Here is a 19,239-nt window from a genome sequence, read left to right on the forward strand (position 1 = left end):
GCCAGAGCCTCACCACTTCTGTTAAAAAGTAGCTATAGCTGAGGTTTGAACTTTTGTTCCAAAACTTTGGAGGTCCACACAGATTTAAACAGAAATAATTCAAAAACTGACATTTGATCCATAAATACAAATACATATAAACACATGGAATAACCAGCTAGTCATAAAAAAATTCATTCTCTGGCTATGTTAGTGACGACTTCCTGTCCTTTGTTTGAAACAGAGTGCCAGACCACTTACAAGCAGTGTTCTCTAAAACAAGCTCTTGTTATAGCTGGTGAGCTAATGACCTTTGAAGATTAATTTATGTTCAGATGACATGCAGTGGTGGTTAGACTGCTTGGGAGGTACAAACAAAGAGGCACAGTTTGTGGGAATTCGTTGATATATCAAAATTCAAAAGACACTGAAAAGTAATTATTTGCTAATGAACTAGGCTGCAAGTAGATTTAAATATCCCAACTCTTCCATATGTACGAAGGATTCATACTCATTCAGTGTAAATAGTTACAATGGGATCAGTGCCCTCCCGTTTAGAACATAGAACGTAGAATAGTACAGCACAGTACAGGCCTTTCGGCCCACAATGTTGTGCCGACCCTCAAACCCTGCTTCCCGTATAAGCCCCCACCTTAAATTCCGCCATATACCTGTCTAGTAGTCTCTTAAACTTCAGGAGTGCATCTGCCTCCACCACTGACTCAGGCAGTGCATTCCATGCACCAACCATTCTCTGAGTAAAAAACCTTCCTCTAATATCCCCTTTGAACTTTCCACCCCTTACCTTAAAGCTATGTCCTCTTGTATTGAGCAGTGGTGCCCTGGGAAAGAGGTGCTGGCTATCCACTCTATCTATTCCTTTTATTATCTTGTACACCTCTATCATGTCTCATCCTCCTTCTCTCCAAAGAGTAAAGCCCTAGCTCCCTTAATCTCTGATCATAATGCATACTCTCTAAACCAGGCAGCATCCTGGTAAATCTCCTCTATACCCTTTCCAATGCTTCCACATCCTTCCTATAGTGAAGCGACCAGAAATGGACACAGTACTCCAAGTATGGCCTAACCAGAGTTTTATAGAGCTGCATCATTACATCGCAACTCTTTATCTCTATCCCTCGATTTATGAAAACTAGCACCCCATAAACTTTCTTAACTACCCTATCCACCTGTGAGGCAACTTGCAGGGATCTGTGGACATGTACCCCTAGATCCCTCTGCTCCTCCACACTACCAAGTATCCTGCCATTTACTTTGTACTCTGCTTTGGAGTTTGTCCTTCCAAAGTGTACCGCCTCACATTTCTCCGGGTTGAACTCCATCTGCCACTTCTCAGCCCACTTCTGCATCTTATCAATGTCTCTCTGCAATCTTCGACAATCCTCTGCACTATCTACAACACCGCCAACCTTTGTGGCGTCTTCAAACTTGCCAACCCACCCTACTACCCCCACATCCAGGTCATTAATAAAAATCACGAAAAGTAGAGGTCCCAGAACAGTTCCTTGTGGGACATCACTAGTCAGAATCCTCCAATCTGAATGACTCCCTCCACCATGACCCTCTGCCTTCTGCAGGCAAGCTAATTCTGAATCCACTTGGCCAAACTTCCCTGGATCCCATGCCTTCTGGCTTTCTGAATAAGCCTACTCTGTGGAACCTTGTCAGATGCCTTACTAAAATCCATATAGATCACATCCACTGCACTACCCTCATCTATATGACTGGTCACCTCCTCAAAGAACTCTATCAGGCTTGTTAGACACGATCTGCCCTTCACAAAGCCACGCTGACTGTCCCTGATCAGATCATGATTCTCTAAATGACCATAGATCCTCTCTCTATGAATCTTTTCCAACAGCTTTCCCACCACAGACGTAAGGCTCACTGGTCTATAATTACCCGGCCTATCCCTACTACCTTTTTTGAACAAGGGGACAACATTCGCCTCCCTCCAATCCTCTGGTACCATTCCCGTGGACAACGAGGACATAAAGATCCTAGCCAGAGGCTGAGCAATCTTTTGCCTCGCCTCGTGAAGCAGCCTGGGGAATATTCCATCAAGTCCTGGGGACTTATCCGTCCTAATGTATTTTAACAACTCCAACACCTCCTCTCTCTTAATATCAACATGCTCCAGAACATCATCCTCACTCATATTGTCCTCACCATCATCAAGTTCCCTCTCATTGGTGAATACCGAAGAGAAGTATTCATTGAGGACCTCGCTCACTTCCACAGCCTCCAGGCACATCTTCTCACCTTTATCTTTAATGGTCCTACCTTCACTCCTGTCATCTTTTTTTTCTTCACATAATTGAAGAATGCCTTGGGGTTTTCCTTTACCCTACTCGCCAAGGCCTTCTCATGCCCCCTTCTTGCTCTTCTCAGCCCCTTCTTAAGCTCTTTTCTTGCTTCCCTATATTCCTCAATAGATCCATCTGATCCTTTCTTCCTAAACCTCATGTATGCTGCCTTCTTCCACCTGACTAGATTTTCCACCTCACTTGTCACCCATGGTTCCTTCACCCTACCACTCTTTATCTTCCTCACCGGGACAAGTTTATCCCTAACATCCTGCAAGAGATCTCTAAACATTGACCACAGGTCCATAGTACATTTCCTTGCAAAAACATCATCCCAATTCACACCTGCAAGTTCTAGCCTTATAGCCTCATAATTTGCCTTTCCCCAATTAAAAATCTTCCTGTCCTCTCTGATTCTATCCTTTTCCATGATAATGCTAAAGGCCAGGGAGCGGTGGTCACTGTCCCCCAGATGCTCACCCACTGAGAGATCTATGACCTGACCTGGTTCATTACCTAGTACTAGATCTAGTATGGTATTCCCCCTAGTCGGCCTGTCCACATACTGTGACAGGAATCCGTCCTGGACACACAAACTCTGCCCAATCTAAACCCTTGGAACTAATCAGGTGCAAATAAAATTAGGGAAGTTAAAGTCACCCATGATAACAACCCTGTTATTTTTGCACCTGTCCAAAATCTGCCTCCCAATCTGCTCCTCTGTATCTCTGCTGCTACCAGGGGGCCTATAGAATACCCCCAGTAGAGTAACTGCTCCCTTCCTGTTCCTGACTTCCACACACTCTGACTCAATTTCAATGAATTTTATATTTTCTTTAGTTACTAACAAGAAACTCATGATTTTCTGCTCTGGCCCTGAAAAAATCAGGAACAGATAAAACGGAATTTCTGACTCTGCTTCTGATTCAAACTCTGTAGTTTGATCATGGCTGACACATATCTCAACTCCAACCTAACTTAGATTCATGCTTCCTAATACCTGGGACCTAACAACAAAAATTGTGTCAATCCTAAAAATTGGATTAGTGTAGAATTAGTGCAAATGAGTGGTTGACGGCCTGCAGACACGTTCAGTGAAGGTTCCAATTATCCCAACAAACCCAACTCTGCACAGGTTCCAGTGGAGATTCACAGGAATAACCCCGAAATGAAAAACTCAAAATATGTGGAGCATTTGATGTCTCTGAGGATGTACTCGATGGAATTCAAACCAGTGAGGGGGAAATCTCACAGAAACTTCCCGGGTACTGAAAGGCATGGATAGAGTGGATGTGGAGACAAGGTTTCCATTGGTTGGAGATAATAGGATCTGAGGGCACTACCTCAGAATAAGGGCAGATCCCTTTAAAACTGAGATAAGGAGGAATTTCTTCAGAGGTTGATGAATGGCTAATGTGAGAAGGCAGCAGAATGAGTTAGAAAAAATTGGGCTTGACTGAATAGTGGAGCAAAATTGATGGGCCAAGTGTCCTGGCTCTTTGGTTATATCTTAAGGTCTTATAACCGTTCATGAGGATAGTCTTCAGGGCCCAAAACTGTGAACTTCTATTCGATTTTGCAGAAGAAGGTATCCCTTTCTCTTTATTGATCTAATTCCAGTTTGATGATTTACCCCTCATTCCCAGCTTTACACCAGACAAAATATTTGGCAACTGTGTTATTGTGTATTAAAATAAACCTGAAATTGACTTGGTTTTCTTCTCTGTTCTTGTTAACAATCATATACTTTATGTACACTTTATGCAAGTTAGGTTTGTGAACTCAAAAATGGCCACCCTTAGAGACGAGAAGCAACATCTTATATTCCGTCTGGGTGGCCTCCAACTCAATGGCATGACACTGATTTCTCCTTCTGGTGGTTTTCCCCCTCCCCTTCTGCTTTTCATCTTGTCCCTTCTCTGGCTTTTTACTTCTTCTCTCCTGCTTATCAATTCTACTTGGTCTCCCTCCTCCTTCCCTTTCTCCTACGATCCACTCTCCTCTTCTATCAGATTCTTTCTTCTTTAGCTCTTCACTTTTCCCACCCACATAGCTTCTAGCTAACTTCCTACACCTCCCCCCCCCCCCACCTTTATATTCTGGTGTCTTTCCCGTCCTTTTCTGCCCGAAATATCGACCTGATTATTCATTTCCATAGATACTGACTGACACACTGAGATCCCCCAGCATTTTGTGTGTAATCTTTGGCAAATGACCACATTTGGAAGACAAATTGTTCCAGGCACCATTTTGATGACGGTGTGTACGTAATGAATATCTGCCTGAAATAATGCTGATCTGATGCCAATTCTATCCTGGAGCTCAGCACTCCATAAGTACCTTCTGTTAACACTGCATGCTGGACAAAGCAGCACCACCAGTGTTTAAAGTACTATGTAGTTGTTGGTTGGGATCTTCTGGCTGTAGCTACTGTGCAACAGTCGAGTTTGCTGTGCATCAGGAAAAATTTGCTATTTTTGTGGGGATACTTAGATTTGCAAAGCTCTGTATCTCATGCGGATGTCAAGGCTTCTCCAGAAATGAACTGCTCCCACTTAAGGAAAGCCCGTGACTGAGAAAAAGGCAGAACAATTGCACAGAGGAAAAGGTGGGAGATTGGTCTAGTAGAGGTATTCTCCACCAGCAACCACAACCACACAGCATGATTGCCAAAACTTCAGCTAGGAACATTTGCACTTCATTAAGGACAACCTTAGCGAGCTCTTTCAAAGACCATAGTTACAAGGATCAATAATAGTCAGCTTTCATCTGGAATATGATATGATTTCATGGAGTCAGCAACAGGCCCTGGTTTGTGGAGTTTACACCACACCAGTCCTACACCTGTATCATATTTTATTCCCTTCACATTCCCACCAACTTCCCCCCACCGGATCTACCATTCACCCACACATAATTTACAGTGGCCAGTTTATCAGTGGTCTTTGAGATGCGGGAGGAATCCAAACAACTGGGTGGAACCCATACAATTAGAAGTACGTGCAAACTCCACAGAGACAGCGCCTGAAATCAGGGTTGAACCCGGCTCTCTGTAGAATGCGACAGCAGCTCTGCTTCCTCTTCCAATGTGCCACCCACACTCATTTACATGTTCTAAGAAATAAATTTGCTTCGGAATATTTACTTCAGGTTACCTTTTTTTGTATTGTGACAAAACAGATGCTGGAGAGAAGTAGATCACGGGGCTGCTAGTGGCAGGGAAATAGTGCTGTTGTTCCTGCTATTACATTTATAATAGTCATTCAAAGATAACCTAGGCAAATGGTGCTTGTTATTCTATCCTTACTGCTTCCACTGCCAACTCTACCTCTTTGGCCTTCTCTCTGTTCCTCTTGTCTTCACTGCATCTGTTCTCAGGATGATGCTTTGAATTCAAGAATAACCAAAATGCCCTCTTTTTTCAAAGAACAGTGTTTCCCTTCTACCACCATGAGAGCTGCCTCACCCACATCTCCTCCATTTCCCACATGTCGTCCCTCAGCCCATCCACCCACCATCATAGCAGGGACAAGGCTCCTCTTGTCCTTACCTACCAATCACGAGAAGGGTGCTATCAGAAAGTAAATCACACACCCACCCCCACCGCGGCTTTTCATAGGGATCACTCTCTATGTGACTCCCTCGTCCACTCATTCCTCCCCACTGATCTCCCTCCTGGCACTTATCCCTGCAAGCATGACAATGTCACACCTGCCCCTACACCTCTCTCTTACCATCATTCGGCACCCCTAAAAGTCCTTCCAGATAAGGTGGCATTTCATTGCGAGTCTGTCCGGGTCGCCCACTGTATCCAGTGTTCCCATTGCAGCTTCTTCTACATCGGTGAAACCCAACATAGATTGGAGGACCTTTGCTCTGTCTGTCACAAAAGGCAGGATCTCATGATGGCTACCCAATTCAATTTGTCTTCCCGTTCTCATTCTGATATGTCAGTCCCTGACCTCCTCTACTGCCATGATGAGGCCACACTCAGGCTGGAGGAACAATGCCTGATGTTCCATCTGAATAGCCTCCAACCCAATGGCATGAACATCAATTCTCTGAGTTCTAGTAATTACTCCGCCCTTCTCTTTTTCCATTTTCCATTCTGGTTACTGTCTCACCCCTTCCCTTTCTTCTGTGGTATGTCATCCTCTCCTACTGGATCTTTTCCTGTTTCAGCTCTTTACTTCTTCCACCTATCACCTCCCAGCTTCTTACTTTAGCTCCCCTCGCCCCGCCCACCTATCTTCCCCTTCACCTGGTCTCTCCCATCACCTGCCAGCTTGTACTCCTTCCCCTCTCCCCACCTCCTTATTCTGGCTTCTACCCCCTTCCTTTCCACTCCTGAGTAAGGGCCTCAGTCTAAAACGTTGACACTGTATTCCCTCCATACAAGCTGCCTGATGTGCTGAGCTCTTCCAGCGATTGTGCATGTCGCACAAACCTTTCTCCTGAACAGCACAAACAGTAGTTAATTTCAGTGAGCCAATCATCTACTTCACTACATTCTCTGTAGCTTTTGATGTATGCCATGGGCATAAGAGATGAAAATCAAATTCATCAGGCACACTTTCAGTCCTGGTTGCCCAAGAGCAACCCTTTCGTTTGTTGTGCCAAATGAAATCAAGCTGGTCCAGTGTTCTTCCTGAGAATAAGGGCAATACCCTGTGCCTGGACTTTGGTAATTGAGCTGCATTATCATCGGACATTATAACGCACCTGCTGAGTACACCGATAGAGGAATCTTTACCCTTTCCGGAACTAAGCAGTGTGGATAAACTCCCTATAATCCAGGTCCTCTCGTCCTATCAACATCCTCATAAATATGTCCTGCACTCTGTCCGGTTTAACCACATCTTGCCTCTAACAAGGTGCTAAAACTGTAAGCAGTGCTCCAAGTGCAGCCTCACTACTTGGTAACTTAAACAACTGCAACATGTCTCAACTCCTATGCTCAATGTCCTGACCGATGAAGGCCAGCATACAAAACACTTTTTGCACCAACCTGTCTACCGGTGATGCTGCTTTCAACAAAACATCCATTTGTATTCCTAGGTCCGGCTTTTCCATTACATTCCCTGGTGCCCTACTATTCATACCATAAGTCCTATATTGGTTTAGCTTTCCAAGATGCATCATCTTACACTTAACTGTAATGAAATCCATTTGTCACTTGTCGGCCCACTTCCCTAATTGACCAAGGCTCCTTTGCAATCAGTGATAACCTTCTTTGATAATCAAGGAACTTGGGACTGTATATTAGGAACTAATATTCTCAGGGAAAGGTGGAGCACTTGCATGGGATTACGGATAGGTTTGTTCCATTGAAGCAGGAAAAAGATGGAAGCATAAAGGAACCATGGTTAATCAGAGAAGTGGAACATCTACTCAAGAGAAAGAAGGAAGCATACTTAAGGTTTAGGAAACAAAGATTAAACAGGGCTCTTGAAACTTATAAGGAGAGTGAGAAGGGGACATATGAAGGCTTTGTGAGGACGATTAAGAAAAATCCTAATGGTTCCTACACATACATGGAGAACAGGAGGATGACTAGAGTGAGTGTAGGACCAAACAGGGATTTAAAAAAACCTCCTGGATTCAGAGGTTCTTACTGAATATTTCAATGTAAATCTTGTTGACTAAACCAGTGAGTCTTACATCAATGGTGGGCAAAATATTGGAGGGGATTGTTAGATTCAGGATTTACAGGCATTTGGAGAAATGTAATCTGATTAGGGATACTCAGCGTGGCTTTGTGAGGAGCAGGTTGTGCCTCACGAGCCTTTTTTGACGTTTTTGAGGAAGTGAAAAAACCTAACTGATGTACAATGGATGTGATGTATGTGAATTTTAGTAAGGTGTTTGACAAGCTTCCCCATGGTAGGCTCATTTAAAGTCAGAAGGCATGGGATCCAGGGAAACTTGGCTGCATGGACTCAGAACTGGCTTGTCCACAAAAGTCAGAGGGTGCTAACTGATGGAACACATTCTGGCTGCAGGTCTGTGACCAGTGCTCTTCTGCAGGGATCTGCTCTGGAACTACTGCTCTTTCTGATTGTTATAAATAGCTTGGATGAAGAAGTGGAAGGGTGGGTTAGTAAGACTGCAGAGGACACAAAGTTTGGGGTGTTGTGGATGGTGTGGAAGGTTGTCATGGGTTACAGTGGGACATTGAAAGGGATGCAGAACTGGGCTGAGAAGTGACAGATGGAGTTCAATACAAAGAAGTGTGAAGAGATGCACTTTGGAAGGTTGAACTTGAAGGCAGAGTACAAGGTTAATGCCAAACAAGAGAAAATCTGCAGATGCTGGAAATCAAAGTAATACAGACAACATGCTGGAGGAACTCAGCAGGCCAGGAAGCATCAATGGAAAGGTGTAAACAGTGGGCATTTCAGGCCAAGACCCTTTATCAGGACTGGAAAAAAAGAGATGAGAAGTCAGAGTAAGAAGGTGGGGGAGGAAAGGAAGACGTACAAAATAGTGGTAGGTCAATTCAGGAGAGGGGGAGGGGTGAAGTAAAGAGCTGGGAAGTTGATTGGTGAAAGAAATAAAAAGATAAGTTTCCAGCATCTACAAAATCTCTTGCGTGCCTCAAATTAACTCTTTTTTTAAATTCCAAAAATAGACTTTATTGAGGCTGAATAGATTCAATGATTAGAACTACCTTTATGTGCTAAAATGTTTCCATACTCAGTTATACATTGTACATCATGGAATATACATTAACATGTTACATATTTTTTACATATATAGACAAATTTCCTGTCAATGTAGTTGGGTATGTTATGCCAAAATTGGAGAAATGAAAGTCCATGTATCAGTATTTAACTTCAAACACGGAGAGGACCCCATCATAAGTCACAGAAATCTGAATGTGATATCTTATGTCTAGAAAATAATGTACCCTTCCATTGAAGTTGGCACCAACACTCACGGATTTCATTTTTAGTTATCTGAATCTTTGATTTGAACCAGTTCTGCACAGAAAGGGTTATATTGTGTTTTCAGTTAGTAACAGCTTTAATAAAAAATAACAAATTTGCCCAGAGGAATTTACAACTCAATTAATTAACTTGCATCAACAATTCTGATGGCAACTCATTTTCAACAGACGGGGATAATTAACTTTCTTAATAAGAAAGACTTGCTCACAAATATTTGGATTTTTATCACCTGTCAATCAAAACAAATCCTCCTGTCAATATGTAAAACAAAATCAATGTGTCTACAAAAGTGCAGACAATTTTATCTCATTTAAAGTGATGTATGTCGCATACTTATCCAGTTTTCTGGGCAAAATCAGAATGAATGAGCGAGCTTAAGGGAAATCACAAAAGCATTTTGAAAATCTACAATCTAGCCAGGTTCCAGATGGAAATTGATCTTACCCACACCACATTTGGATGTCAATGTGGGTGTGGACAATGATTTATGCTTAAATTTATACTGGAAAAATATTATAAGTTCCTCATCTTCTTTACTTGTTAGCTCTCTGATCATTCAATTGAACTTTCTTTGAGACTCGAGTTAGACAAACTTATCATTCATTCTTAGAGTAAAGCACACCCAAATTTTCTTTATTTACCCATGAGGCCAGTTACCCCCTCCACTCAGATCCCAACTGGAAACATGACAAAAGAAAAAAATTACAAGCTTGAAATTACACCCAGTTTCCTTTACATCTTTTGTTTCCTTTCTTGTTCTTTTTAACCAATGTAAGTTTTTTACTAATCTTAGAGCAGCTTAAAAAGAAACAAGAATCCGTATCAACTTGGTATGATATTTCACTCCAAAGCAAAGTATTATGGTAGGGTAGCTTTGCATCAGATAGATTCTGGTAATTTTAAACTAGGTATCCAGTGTAATGGAGGCAGCATGCTGAATGATATACAGAGTATTTATGAATTAATTATTCACCCAACTGCAGATGAGCCGGTTTAATTACCTGGTTGTCCAACTGGGCCAACTTTCCCTATCCTTCCAGGTTCTCCTTTCTCCCCTTTTTCTCCTGGTTCACCTGCAACAGAATGTAAATAGTGATTGTACCCATTGTTTGTAGAGTCGCTGCAAGGAAATAATGTTCTTCCATATGTAGATGGAACTATTTCAACCTCTAACCCTGATGGACTACCAATCATTCCATGTCAATTCAAGCTGCAGCATAGCCAGCATGATGACTGACTGAAAATTCACAATAATACTGTTTATTTTCTGGGCTGAGGGTTGGATTCAGAATCAAATGTACATTGTCAAGGAAAGAGTATCGGGAACTTTACATCTTGAGGTAAAAGACTGATTCTGATTGGCCTTGATGCTGGCATACCCTACCTAAAAATGGAAAGAGCTCCATTCTCTAATGCTGGGCTTCTTCACTTCCAGGCAATGAAAAGGAATAATAATGAAGATTTCAAAAGGTATGGATTAACTGGGAAGATGAATTGTGTAGCTGCAAAAGGCATTTGAATGGCATTCTCCAAAAGTGCTCCAGCTCTGCCTTTGTGCCTCAGTCAGATCCCAGCTCTCAGCACCAGACAGAACCACTGGTAGCAGTCTATGCTAAACACTTCCTTTCCACCACTAATAGTTTCCACAATCCATGGAAGTGCTTCCAACCACAGGGAACCATTTCCAAAAACACTTTTTCACTAGGAAACTATTTTATTTAGATTAGTGTGCTTAAAAAATGGTCTCTTAAATGAATCTACCACTTGAGAAATCTTCCCACACCATATTAAGATAACATGATAGCATTTCTACCTTGTGAAGTGAATTCCAAACAAAATGATATTGGTCAAAAACACTTCCACTTCATTTGGAAAATTAAAGTCCCTCTTCTTCTCATGAAAAGATAGCTTTAACTTTTTGCCTGAATGTCTCTTTTTGTTGATCTATGAATCATCTCGGGTGTTTATCATATAAAAGCAAGCTGCAATTTTTGCTTCAATTGTTGTTTTGCTTAGTCTTTCCTCCAAAGTGACATTGACTTTGCTAAGAGGCAGGATATTAATTCTTCTCTTTTTCAAGGAGCTGGATTTTGACTGGCCCGGAAACACTTCCTCACATCATTGGTGAATATAAATATAATTACTGCTAAATCTGTTGTTTACACTGTTCATCGTTTAAAGAGATAGCTAATACCTTAAATCAGATTTAGCTCTGTCAGTACCTTTCTATAGATTGAATTCTCTGTTTTAGATCATCCCTGTTGCATTTCTTTGAACTGTTCACCAAAGCATTTATATCCTTTCAAGGCTAGTGGTTTTGACTTGGATACAGTGATAGCACTTATTGCTTTGAGCTTAAGGGCTTCAACTCAAGGTTTCTGACACTTTACTGAGTCATTACAGGAGAAATTTCAGAGGTGCTATCCTTCAGATGAAACATCAGTTTGCCCGTTCAATAGGGATTTTAAACACCTCATTAAACTATCTGAAAAAGCAGCCAATAACAGGCTAACTCATCTCATCAGTATTTACAGGACTTGGTTATGCACAACTGACACCCATCTCCACATCTGTCTTCCTTTCATCAACCACAAATCTAATTGCTCTAGCATCAGTCCCCATGCCTTCAGTTACCTAGGTCTGGAATTTTCTTTCTAATTCTTTCTACCCCATTAATTCCCCCCACCTTATAAAATGATCCTCAAAACATACCTGTTGTCCAACTTTTTGTCATCTGCCCTTAATTTTTCCATGTGTTGCTCTGTGGCAAATGCTACTCTGAATGACTCAGGATGTTTCACTTCTATAAAGGTAAGGTATAAATATTCATTTCTGTTTTTGCTTTTACTAATGTAAGAATCGCTACACAAGATATCACTATCTGGAAATGAAGTTCCTTAAGATTTGTTGTGTATGTTCTACATAAATACAATTCCTCCCTTCGAGGGTATAGTAAACTACTCCATGAAACTTCTATGGTGAAGACTAATTTTTATTCATAATCGCTTGTACTTAAGATACAATTATTACTCAATTACTCATACAATAATTTTCATTAATTGGATATTTTATTTTATTATTAGCGAACATCTTTCCAGTGCATTTCTACATTGCTGAAATACGTTTTCACACTTGCGTTTCAAAACACATTTGTACATGTTAAAATTCAGATTCAAAATACATTTATTATCAAAGAATATTTATATTATACAACCTTGAGATTGGTTTGCTTACAGGTAGCCACAAAGCAAGAAACCAAAAGAATCTAATTAAAGAAAAATAAAATAAAAATAAAAATACCAACTCCTGATGCACAAGAGAAAGGAAAAAAAACACAAATCATGCAAACAATTGAAGCAAACAACAAGATTCCAAACTAAATTGCATCCTCAGATCCAACCCGCCAAGCAACCTAGAGTAGGCCCAAAGACTCGCGGCCAGGGCAGCCTTCATAGCCTCAGCGGCACAGAGAGGAGTGCCAATCACGGACGGCGAGTGAAATCGGCTCTCGTCCCATTCCTTTGCCTATTGTATAATAGTTCCAGGTAACACTATCTGGACCACAGTCATATCACTAGTCACATGATCTCACAGCTTGCTACGTGCAGCATATTTCATTGTGATAATAGAAAAGGGATGAAGAGAAGGAGCATAATTCCACTCAGTTACTATTAGCAGTGTAATTTTGAATGTATTAGACGAAGATAGTACTTATCTTCTATGGAGTACTATGGATAGTATGGATAGTACTATGGAGCCAGCACCATCAAACAAAACCCAAAAAGATTCAACCGGTTCCAGAGATGTGGTAAGAGAAAACTAAACAATAAACATGTTTGGTTTAATCTCAATCTAATTGTTGATCTTCACTGGAACAATGAAGTTTAAAGATTATAGATTACAATTCCTTGCACTGATTTAATGTACTCTAATCAATGTGCTAGGAATCAAATGAAAATTAGGAAATAAATTAGTTTACATATCACACCTTTCCACAATTGCGAGACTTCAAAAATACTTTATCAGCTCTGCATTTAAGTGCCAGAAGATGTTTTTGTCCTTTTGTTTAGTTACAGGACATTGGAGTTCTCTGTCACCTGTGTGGTGCTGTTCCAGTAGTATCAAAGTCAAATTATTACCATGATATAGGTCCTTGACTAATTAATGCAACCTATAGGTGTCATGTTGAGGATGAGGACTTGGGGCTATATCTAACATATGCCAGTTGTGCCAGTAAATTAAACTTTTCATATCCATCACAACTCAGAATACTATTAGTACTAAGTCATGCATGTGTGCAATCACAGAACACACACCATCATATGCATGAATATTCATGAATATACAAAGCACGTAATCCATAGAGCGCAGTTAGAACTTGAAAATTTGACTTTAAAATTGCAAGCTTCATGATCATGAATAATCTTACATGTTTGCCGGGTAGTAACTTCTGGATTGCTGCCTGTGCCACACACAAGAGAGTGTAGAAACAGGATGATTTGGCAAATAAATGCATGGGCTGAAAAGCTGGTGGGGGGGGGCGGGGATCTCTTCTGGTGAGGTATGATTTGTTCAACAGTTATGAGTTGCTCCAAAATCCAAGGGGAGCCAATATTCTCATGGACAGGTTTGTTAGAGCTGTTGGGGAGGGTTTAAACTAATTTTGTGGGGGGGGGAGGGGTGGGAATTGAAGTGAAGGGACTCAGGATAGGACAGATGGTAAAAAAAAGCAAAGATGACATACAGTCAGACTGTCAGGAAGGGCAGGCAGAAGATAGGATATAATTGCAGCCAGCAGGGTGAGTATCAGTGCATTAGGCATACAGAATCAAAAAGGGTAGCAAATACAGCACTCAAAGTGTTATATCTCAATGCCTGGAGAAAAAGAAATAAGGTGGATGATCTTGTTGCACTTTTACAGTTTGTTGGGTATGATGTTGTGGCCGTCACTGAATCTTGGCTGAAGGATGGTTGTGGTTGGGAGATGAATGTCCAAGGCTTTATAAGGCACTGGTGAGACATCAGTTTGAGTATTATGAACAGTTTTGGTCTCTTCATCTAAGAAAAGATGTGTTAGCATTGGAGAGGGTTTAGAGAAGGTTCACATGGATGATTTTGGGAATGAAAGGATTATCATACAGAGAATGTTTGATGGTTCTGGTTCTGTACTCGCTGAAATTTCAGATGTGGGGGGGATCTCACTGAAACTTTTTGAATCTTGAAAGACCTAGATAGAATAGATGTGGATAGGATGTTTCCGATGGTGGGGGAGTCTAGGACAAGAGGGCACAACCTCAGGAGCGGGGGCATCCATTTAAAACAGAGATGCGAAGAAATTTCTTCAGCCGGAGAGTAGTGAAATTGTGGAATTTATTACCACAGGCAGATGTGGAGGCCAATACATAAGGCAAAGCTTGATTGGTTCTTGATTGGACATGACATCAAAGGTTACGGGGAGAAGGCTGGGAAGTGGAGCTGAGGAGGGGAAAAAACGATCAGCCATGATTGAATGGCAGAGTAGACTCGATGGACCAAATGGCCTAATTCTGCTCCTCTGTATTATGGTCTTATAATTTATGTTTTTCTTGTGAATGTTGTATATCTGATGCCATGTGCCCAGGTTGCCGATACAAGTCAGTTTTTCATTACATCTATGCAAACATATACCTATGCCTATGACGGTAAATTCAGTTTTGATTTTGGCTGACGTTTCTTGTCTCAAGTAACTTTAATTTAACAAAGGCAATGCCCTAGTAAACTCACCTTTCCCTTATTAGTATTTGAGTTTATAGTCACTGTTTTGGCACTGCATCATTATACAAATGTGACTTTAACTAAATATTGCAGCATTGTAATTTTTTTTACCATGTCTCCCAATACTTTTACCTCAGATTAATGACTTACAGTATGATGGTCTGACAGAGCATCAATATTTTGCTCTGAGGTAAGTACCAGCAGGGTGTTCAATGTCGAGAGGGCCTTGCAGATGAATTAATCCTAGTCCTCATCCAACATGAATCTATCTTCCATCAAGCCTCATTGAGCAGTGAGAAGAAACAGGATGCAGCAACTTAACTAACTCCACGATGCACTGTGGTAAGTTTAAGATCAAGTAATTCAGCACAGATAAGAAACTGTTGTGTTTAGTTTACAGATGGGCATTGAATTAACTAAACAGGCACTCTGATAATCTCCATCCATCTTGCTGCACCATGGAATAATCCTGCACCATTGTTAATTAAGTATTATATAGATATATTGCACCCAATAAACTGCAAGGATAGCACTAACATAATTTAATGTAATAAAAATGTGCAACAGTAATAATAAGCAGTCTACAGTAATTCACAAATGATAAAGGTTTGAATTGAATCTACCTTTTAGACCAGGGACTAGGATCTGTACTGAGCATGATTCATCAGCTATGTGTTGAGATTCTCCAGATCTGAGCAAGGACAGGAACAGCAGGCCAATTAGCAACACCAGTAAAAACAGTCCACTGTTCATAATGTCCACAAGAAGTTCATTGACTCCTAAAGACAGAAATTCCTTTTATAAATAATTACAATTAAGACAAAACAATATTTCTTAAATTAAAAATAAGCAATGTGAAAAATTATGCTCAAAACTACGTCTTCCTGCACCCTCAATGTGTTAGGAATGAGACCATCCATTCCAGCTTCTGTTTCAATTTATATCCCCCACACCACCCACAGCTATCACCCAAAGCAAACTCAAGTCTCTTTTTAATCTTTGAGCTCTTGCTTGTCCAGTTTGAAGTTACCTAGTTCTGGGTTATGCAAGTAAATGTGGGAGAAGGAAGAAATGGGATTCAGTTTTGCTGGATCTTTATTCCAATTTCTTTCAATTAACATTCCAGAATAAATGTTGGCATTTTCTCCCTGAGCTTGGCCCCATCAGAGAAGATGTGACAGCATGAGAAAGGACTGGGGAGATGATGTCATCGACCAGAATTCCCGCTAGTCACACATTTAACCAAACCCCCCTCCCCCAGCCCTCCCACTCAGCCTTATCCAATGTTATGTGTGTCTGTACAACATGAACAGAAGCTCCGCACCACCCAAGACTGTGTCCCACAGGAGAATCTGTAAGGAATTTCCAGAGGCTAATAGTTATTCTGAATTTCTCTGACCTTAGCTCATATCAACCAGTGCCATGCACAATGGATTTCACTCTTCATGTTGAATTTAGAAAGAAATGCATGTTCGTGCTGGCTGGCAAACATTAATAGATTAATGATAATTGCTAAATTGAACCCATACCTTAATCAATCTCCGTACTCTACTTTAAAAATTCGATGGTTAACAATCGCTACTTGTGATGCAGATCTGAATTACATTTTACTGATTAGAGTTCAGCACATTCCATTAGTTTGCTAAATGATTTGTACAATTGTTGAAAAAAATTAAGCCCATCATCAGTCAATTCTTGGTCAGCAGCTGATGCTTCAACAGAACAAAATTCTGAAGCATTTTAAGAGTTAAATAATGCACTCTAATACAGTTCATTTGCTGAGCTCTTTCTCCCCATTTATTAACAGATGGTAGTAAGGACTGTCATTTGGAATGTAATACAGCAGGGTTTTAACTAAGAATGGAGTCAAAAATCAGACTGAAAAATTCCCCTTACCTTATGATGGAAGATGGAACAGTGAGCAAGGAATCATCCTGAGCTTGTTCTCCCATCGCACAGATGAACTTTATTGCTGTTCTTGTTTACCAATGCTTGACAGATTTTTTTTAGGTTGACTGGTTGATATAGCCTGCCCAAGGAATCGGCTCAGCAAATCAAGAGAGAAAAATTGTAAGTATGACCCATAAATAACATCCTGTTTGACAAATGTCAGCTGGGGAACTTGCAGCTGTAAGAGATAGCTATGGGAAAATCCAAGATAGAATAGTGCAAAAATAAAATCCTCAATATTTGTTTAATTTTTGTTTTTTTTTAAGAATAAAACAAACTTTTCTGCATGCAACATATAAAGGTCTCCAGCAATATGAACAGTAGAGAACTCTGAGGTTTTCCAAGTCACATGGGCTTTGAATTGAGTTTTTTTTAATCTCTCAGTAATCAAACTTTCTGGCTTTTTGCAACATTCTGTTATGATTATCCAGAAACAATTGTTTTGCCAGTATCTTATTTGTATGGTGTGGCTTCAGAACATCACACTGCAGCTGATCGTTACAAACTACCTTTAAGAGAGCAGTGCCTCATCTCAATAAAACACCGAGAGGACTAAGAGGTCTGTGGCTCTAGACTTCCATTTTCAGAAAGTTACTGAAGAATTTGCCCGTTTATTCTTCCTAAGACATCTGGAAAAATGCATACTTTTCGTATACCCTTTCCTGATGTAAAATTAATGTTCCATAACACAGGAATTGAAAATCACATACATAACATAACTTGAAATGTGAGACTCCTAATCCCAATCACATTCTGCAAATAATTTCTTGGTAAAAGGAGGAAAAGAATTGCACTCGTTTAGGCTCCCCAAATAGACATCATAAAAATCCATCATAACATCATAAAAGTCCAAAATTAAAGCATTCAGCCCCAAAGTTCTTAGCTTGATTCCTACTTTATTCTAATTTGGTTACAGAGTCATACAGCTGAGAAACAAGCCCTTCAGCCCACTAATGCCACACTAACCATCAACCACCCATTTTACACCAATCCTACATTAACCCTGTTTTTTTTATTCTCCCCAGATTCTACCATCCAGCTGTGAGCTAAGAAGGATTTACAGTGGCTAACTAGCTAGAAAGCTTCCAGGATGGGGCAGAAAACCAGAGCAGTCAAGGGAAAATAGGCACAGTCAGAGAGAGAGAATGTGCAAACTCCACGCAGACAGTGTGGGATTAAACACGGGGAAGTGGATCCACTAGCTGCACAATTATGCTGCAGGCTATACACTCCAAATTAAATCCTACAATTGATTTCTGCAGCTCACGCTGGGACGGGGAGAGATAATTGAAGGCTTTTGTATATAGGGATCAACTAGTAAGAGCCACTGTACTGTTAAAACTCAGGCATGAATGCCTTTCACAATCAAATAACCCACTGTCAGTAACTATCTATGCATTGATGAGGACTAGAGCCCAGTGGGAGTCCTTTGGCAGCTAAGAGGCAACACTTATATATATATATATATATAGAGAGAGAGAGAGAGAGAGAGAGAGAGAGAGAGAGTATGAGAGAGAGAGTATATAATCAAATATTTTTACTATATTTCCCAGCACGTTTGGCACCTTCATCATTTATGATCATTTGTGCGGACAAATGAAAGAAGAAAACTGTTAATTGTAGACAAATGATCTTGGTAAGATGTACAAAATCTACCCAATCTTGTAATGACTGCTTCTATTATATCTTTCGTCTTAGAAAGCAGAAAAGATGAATTTTCTCTGCTGCCAGACTGCAGGCATTCAGCTGAAGCAGTTCCGATCCATAGGAGAGTGAGAGACAGGAGAAGTAACTATGAACACCTTTACCACTAATCAATGAACAGTCACCATAGAAACTGAACAGCCTCCATCTCAAAGCATAACTTCCACAGACATCTGGTCACATGTCTGACGTTACAAACAACACTCCTAATTGCTGAGGTGTTCTGAGACTAACCATAGGGGGAAGAAACTCAAGATTTCTATTCCTTCAGTGAGATCTTAGAATTTTCTTTCTTCTCATATTGTGCTCCTTGGTAGGCTCTTCTCCACACTACAAGTCTGTGTACATGCAAGTTGTCAGTAATTACTCTCTCTGGAACACACCCACTAGCATAGTTTAAATGTGACTGATTTAAACATTGATTTTAACAAATCATTAAACTCCTTAATTTTGTGTGTGCAAATTGACCACATACTAGAAATCTGTTTTTTAAAACACAACTTGCACGAGATAAGATTCAGAGAGGGGAAAATCAATAAAATAGTCTGGTAGGATTGGAGGGGAATGCAGGACGT

The 19,239-nt window shown here is 40.6% G+C and overlaps 1 protein-coding gene across 2 annotated transcripts in view; it reads right to left on the reverse strand.

The window, feature by feature from the left end:
- The window catches only part of colec11 (collectin sub-family member 11), a 46,031-nt gene extending 27,059 nt beyond the window's left edge, over positions 1-18,972 (reverse strand). The window contains exons 1-4 of one of the 2 annotated variants that reach the window (XM_063038328.1): positions 18,899-18,972; positions 16,907-17,055; positions 15,634-15,789; positions 10,258-10,329 (exon numbers count right to left, since the gene is read on the reverse strand). In XM_063038328.1, coding sequence (XP_062894398.1) covers positions 10,258-10,329; positions 15,634-15,763 — 202 coding nt within the window. In that variant the 5' untranslated portion in view covers positions 15,764-15,789; positions 16,907-17,055; positions 18,899-18,972. The remainder of the gene's footprint in view (positions 1-10,257; positions 10,330-15,633; positions 15,790-16,906; positions 17,056-18,898) is intronic. The other variant, XM_063038337.1, reaches the window with a different exon arrangement.
- Positions 18,973-19,239: the final 267 nt, after the last annotated feature.

The sequence above is a fragment of the Mobula hypostoma genome, chromosome 2 (genome assembly GCF_963921235.1).
Source record: "Mobula hypostoma chromosome 2, sMobHyp1.1, whole genome shotgun sequence".
In the NCBI taxonomy this organism is placed as follows: Eukaryota; Metazoa; Chordata; class Chondrichthyes; order Myliobatiformes; family Myliobatidae; genus Mobula; species Mobula hypostoma.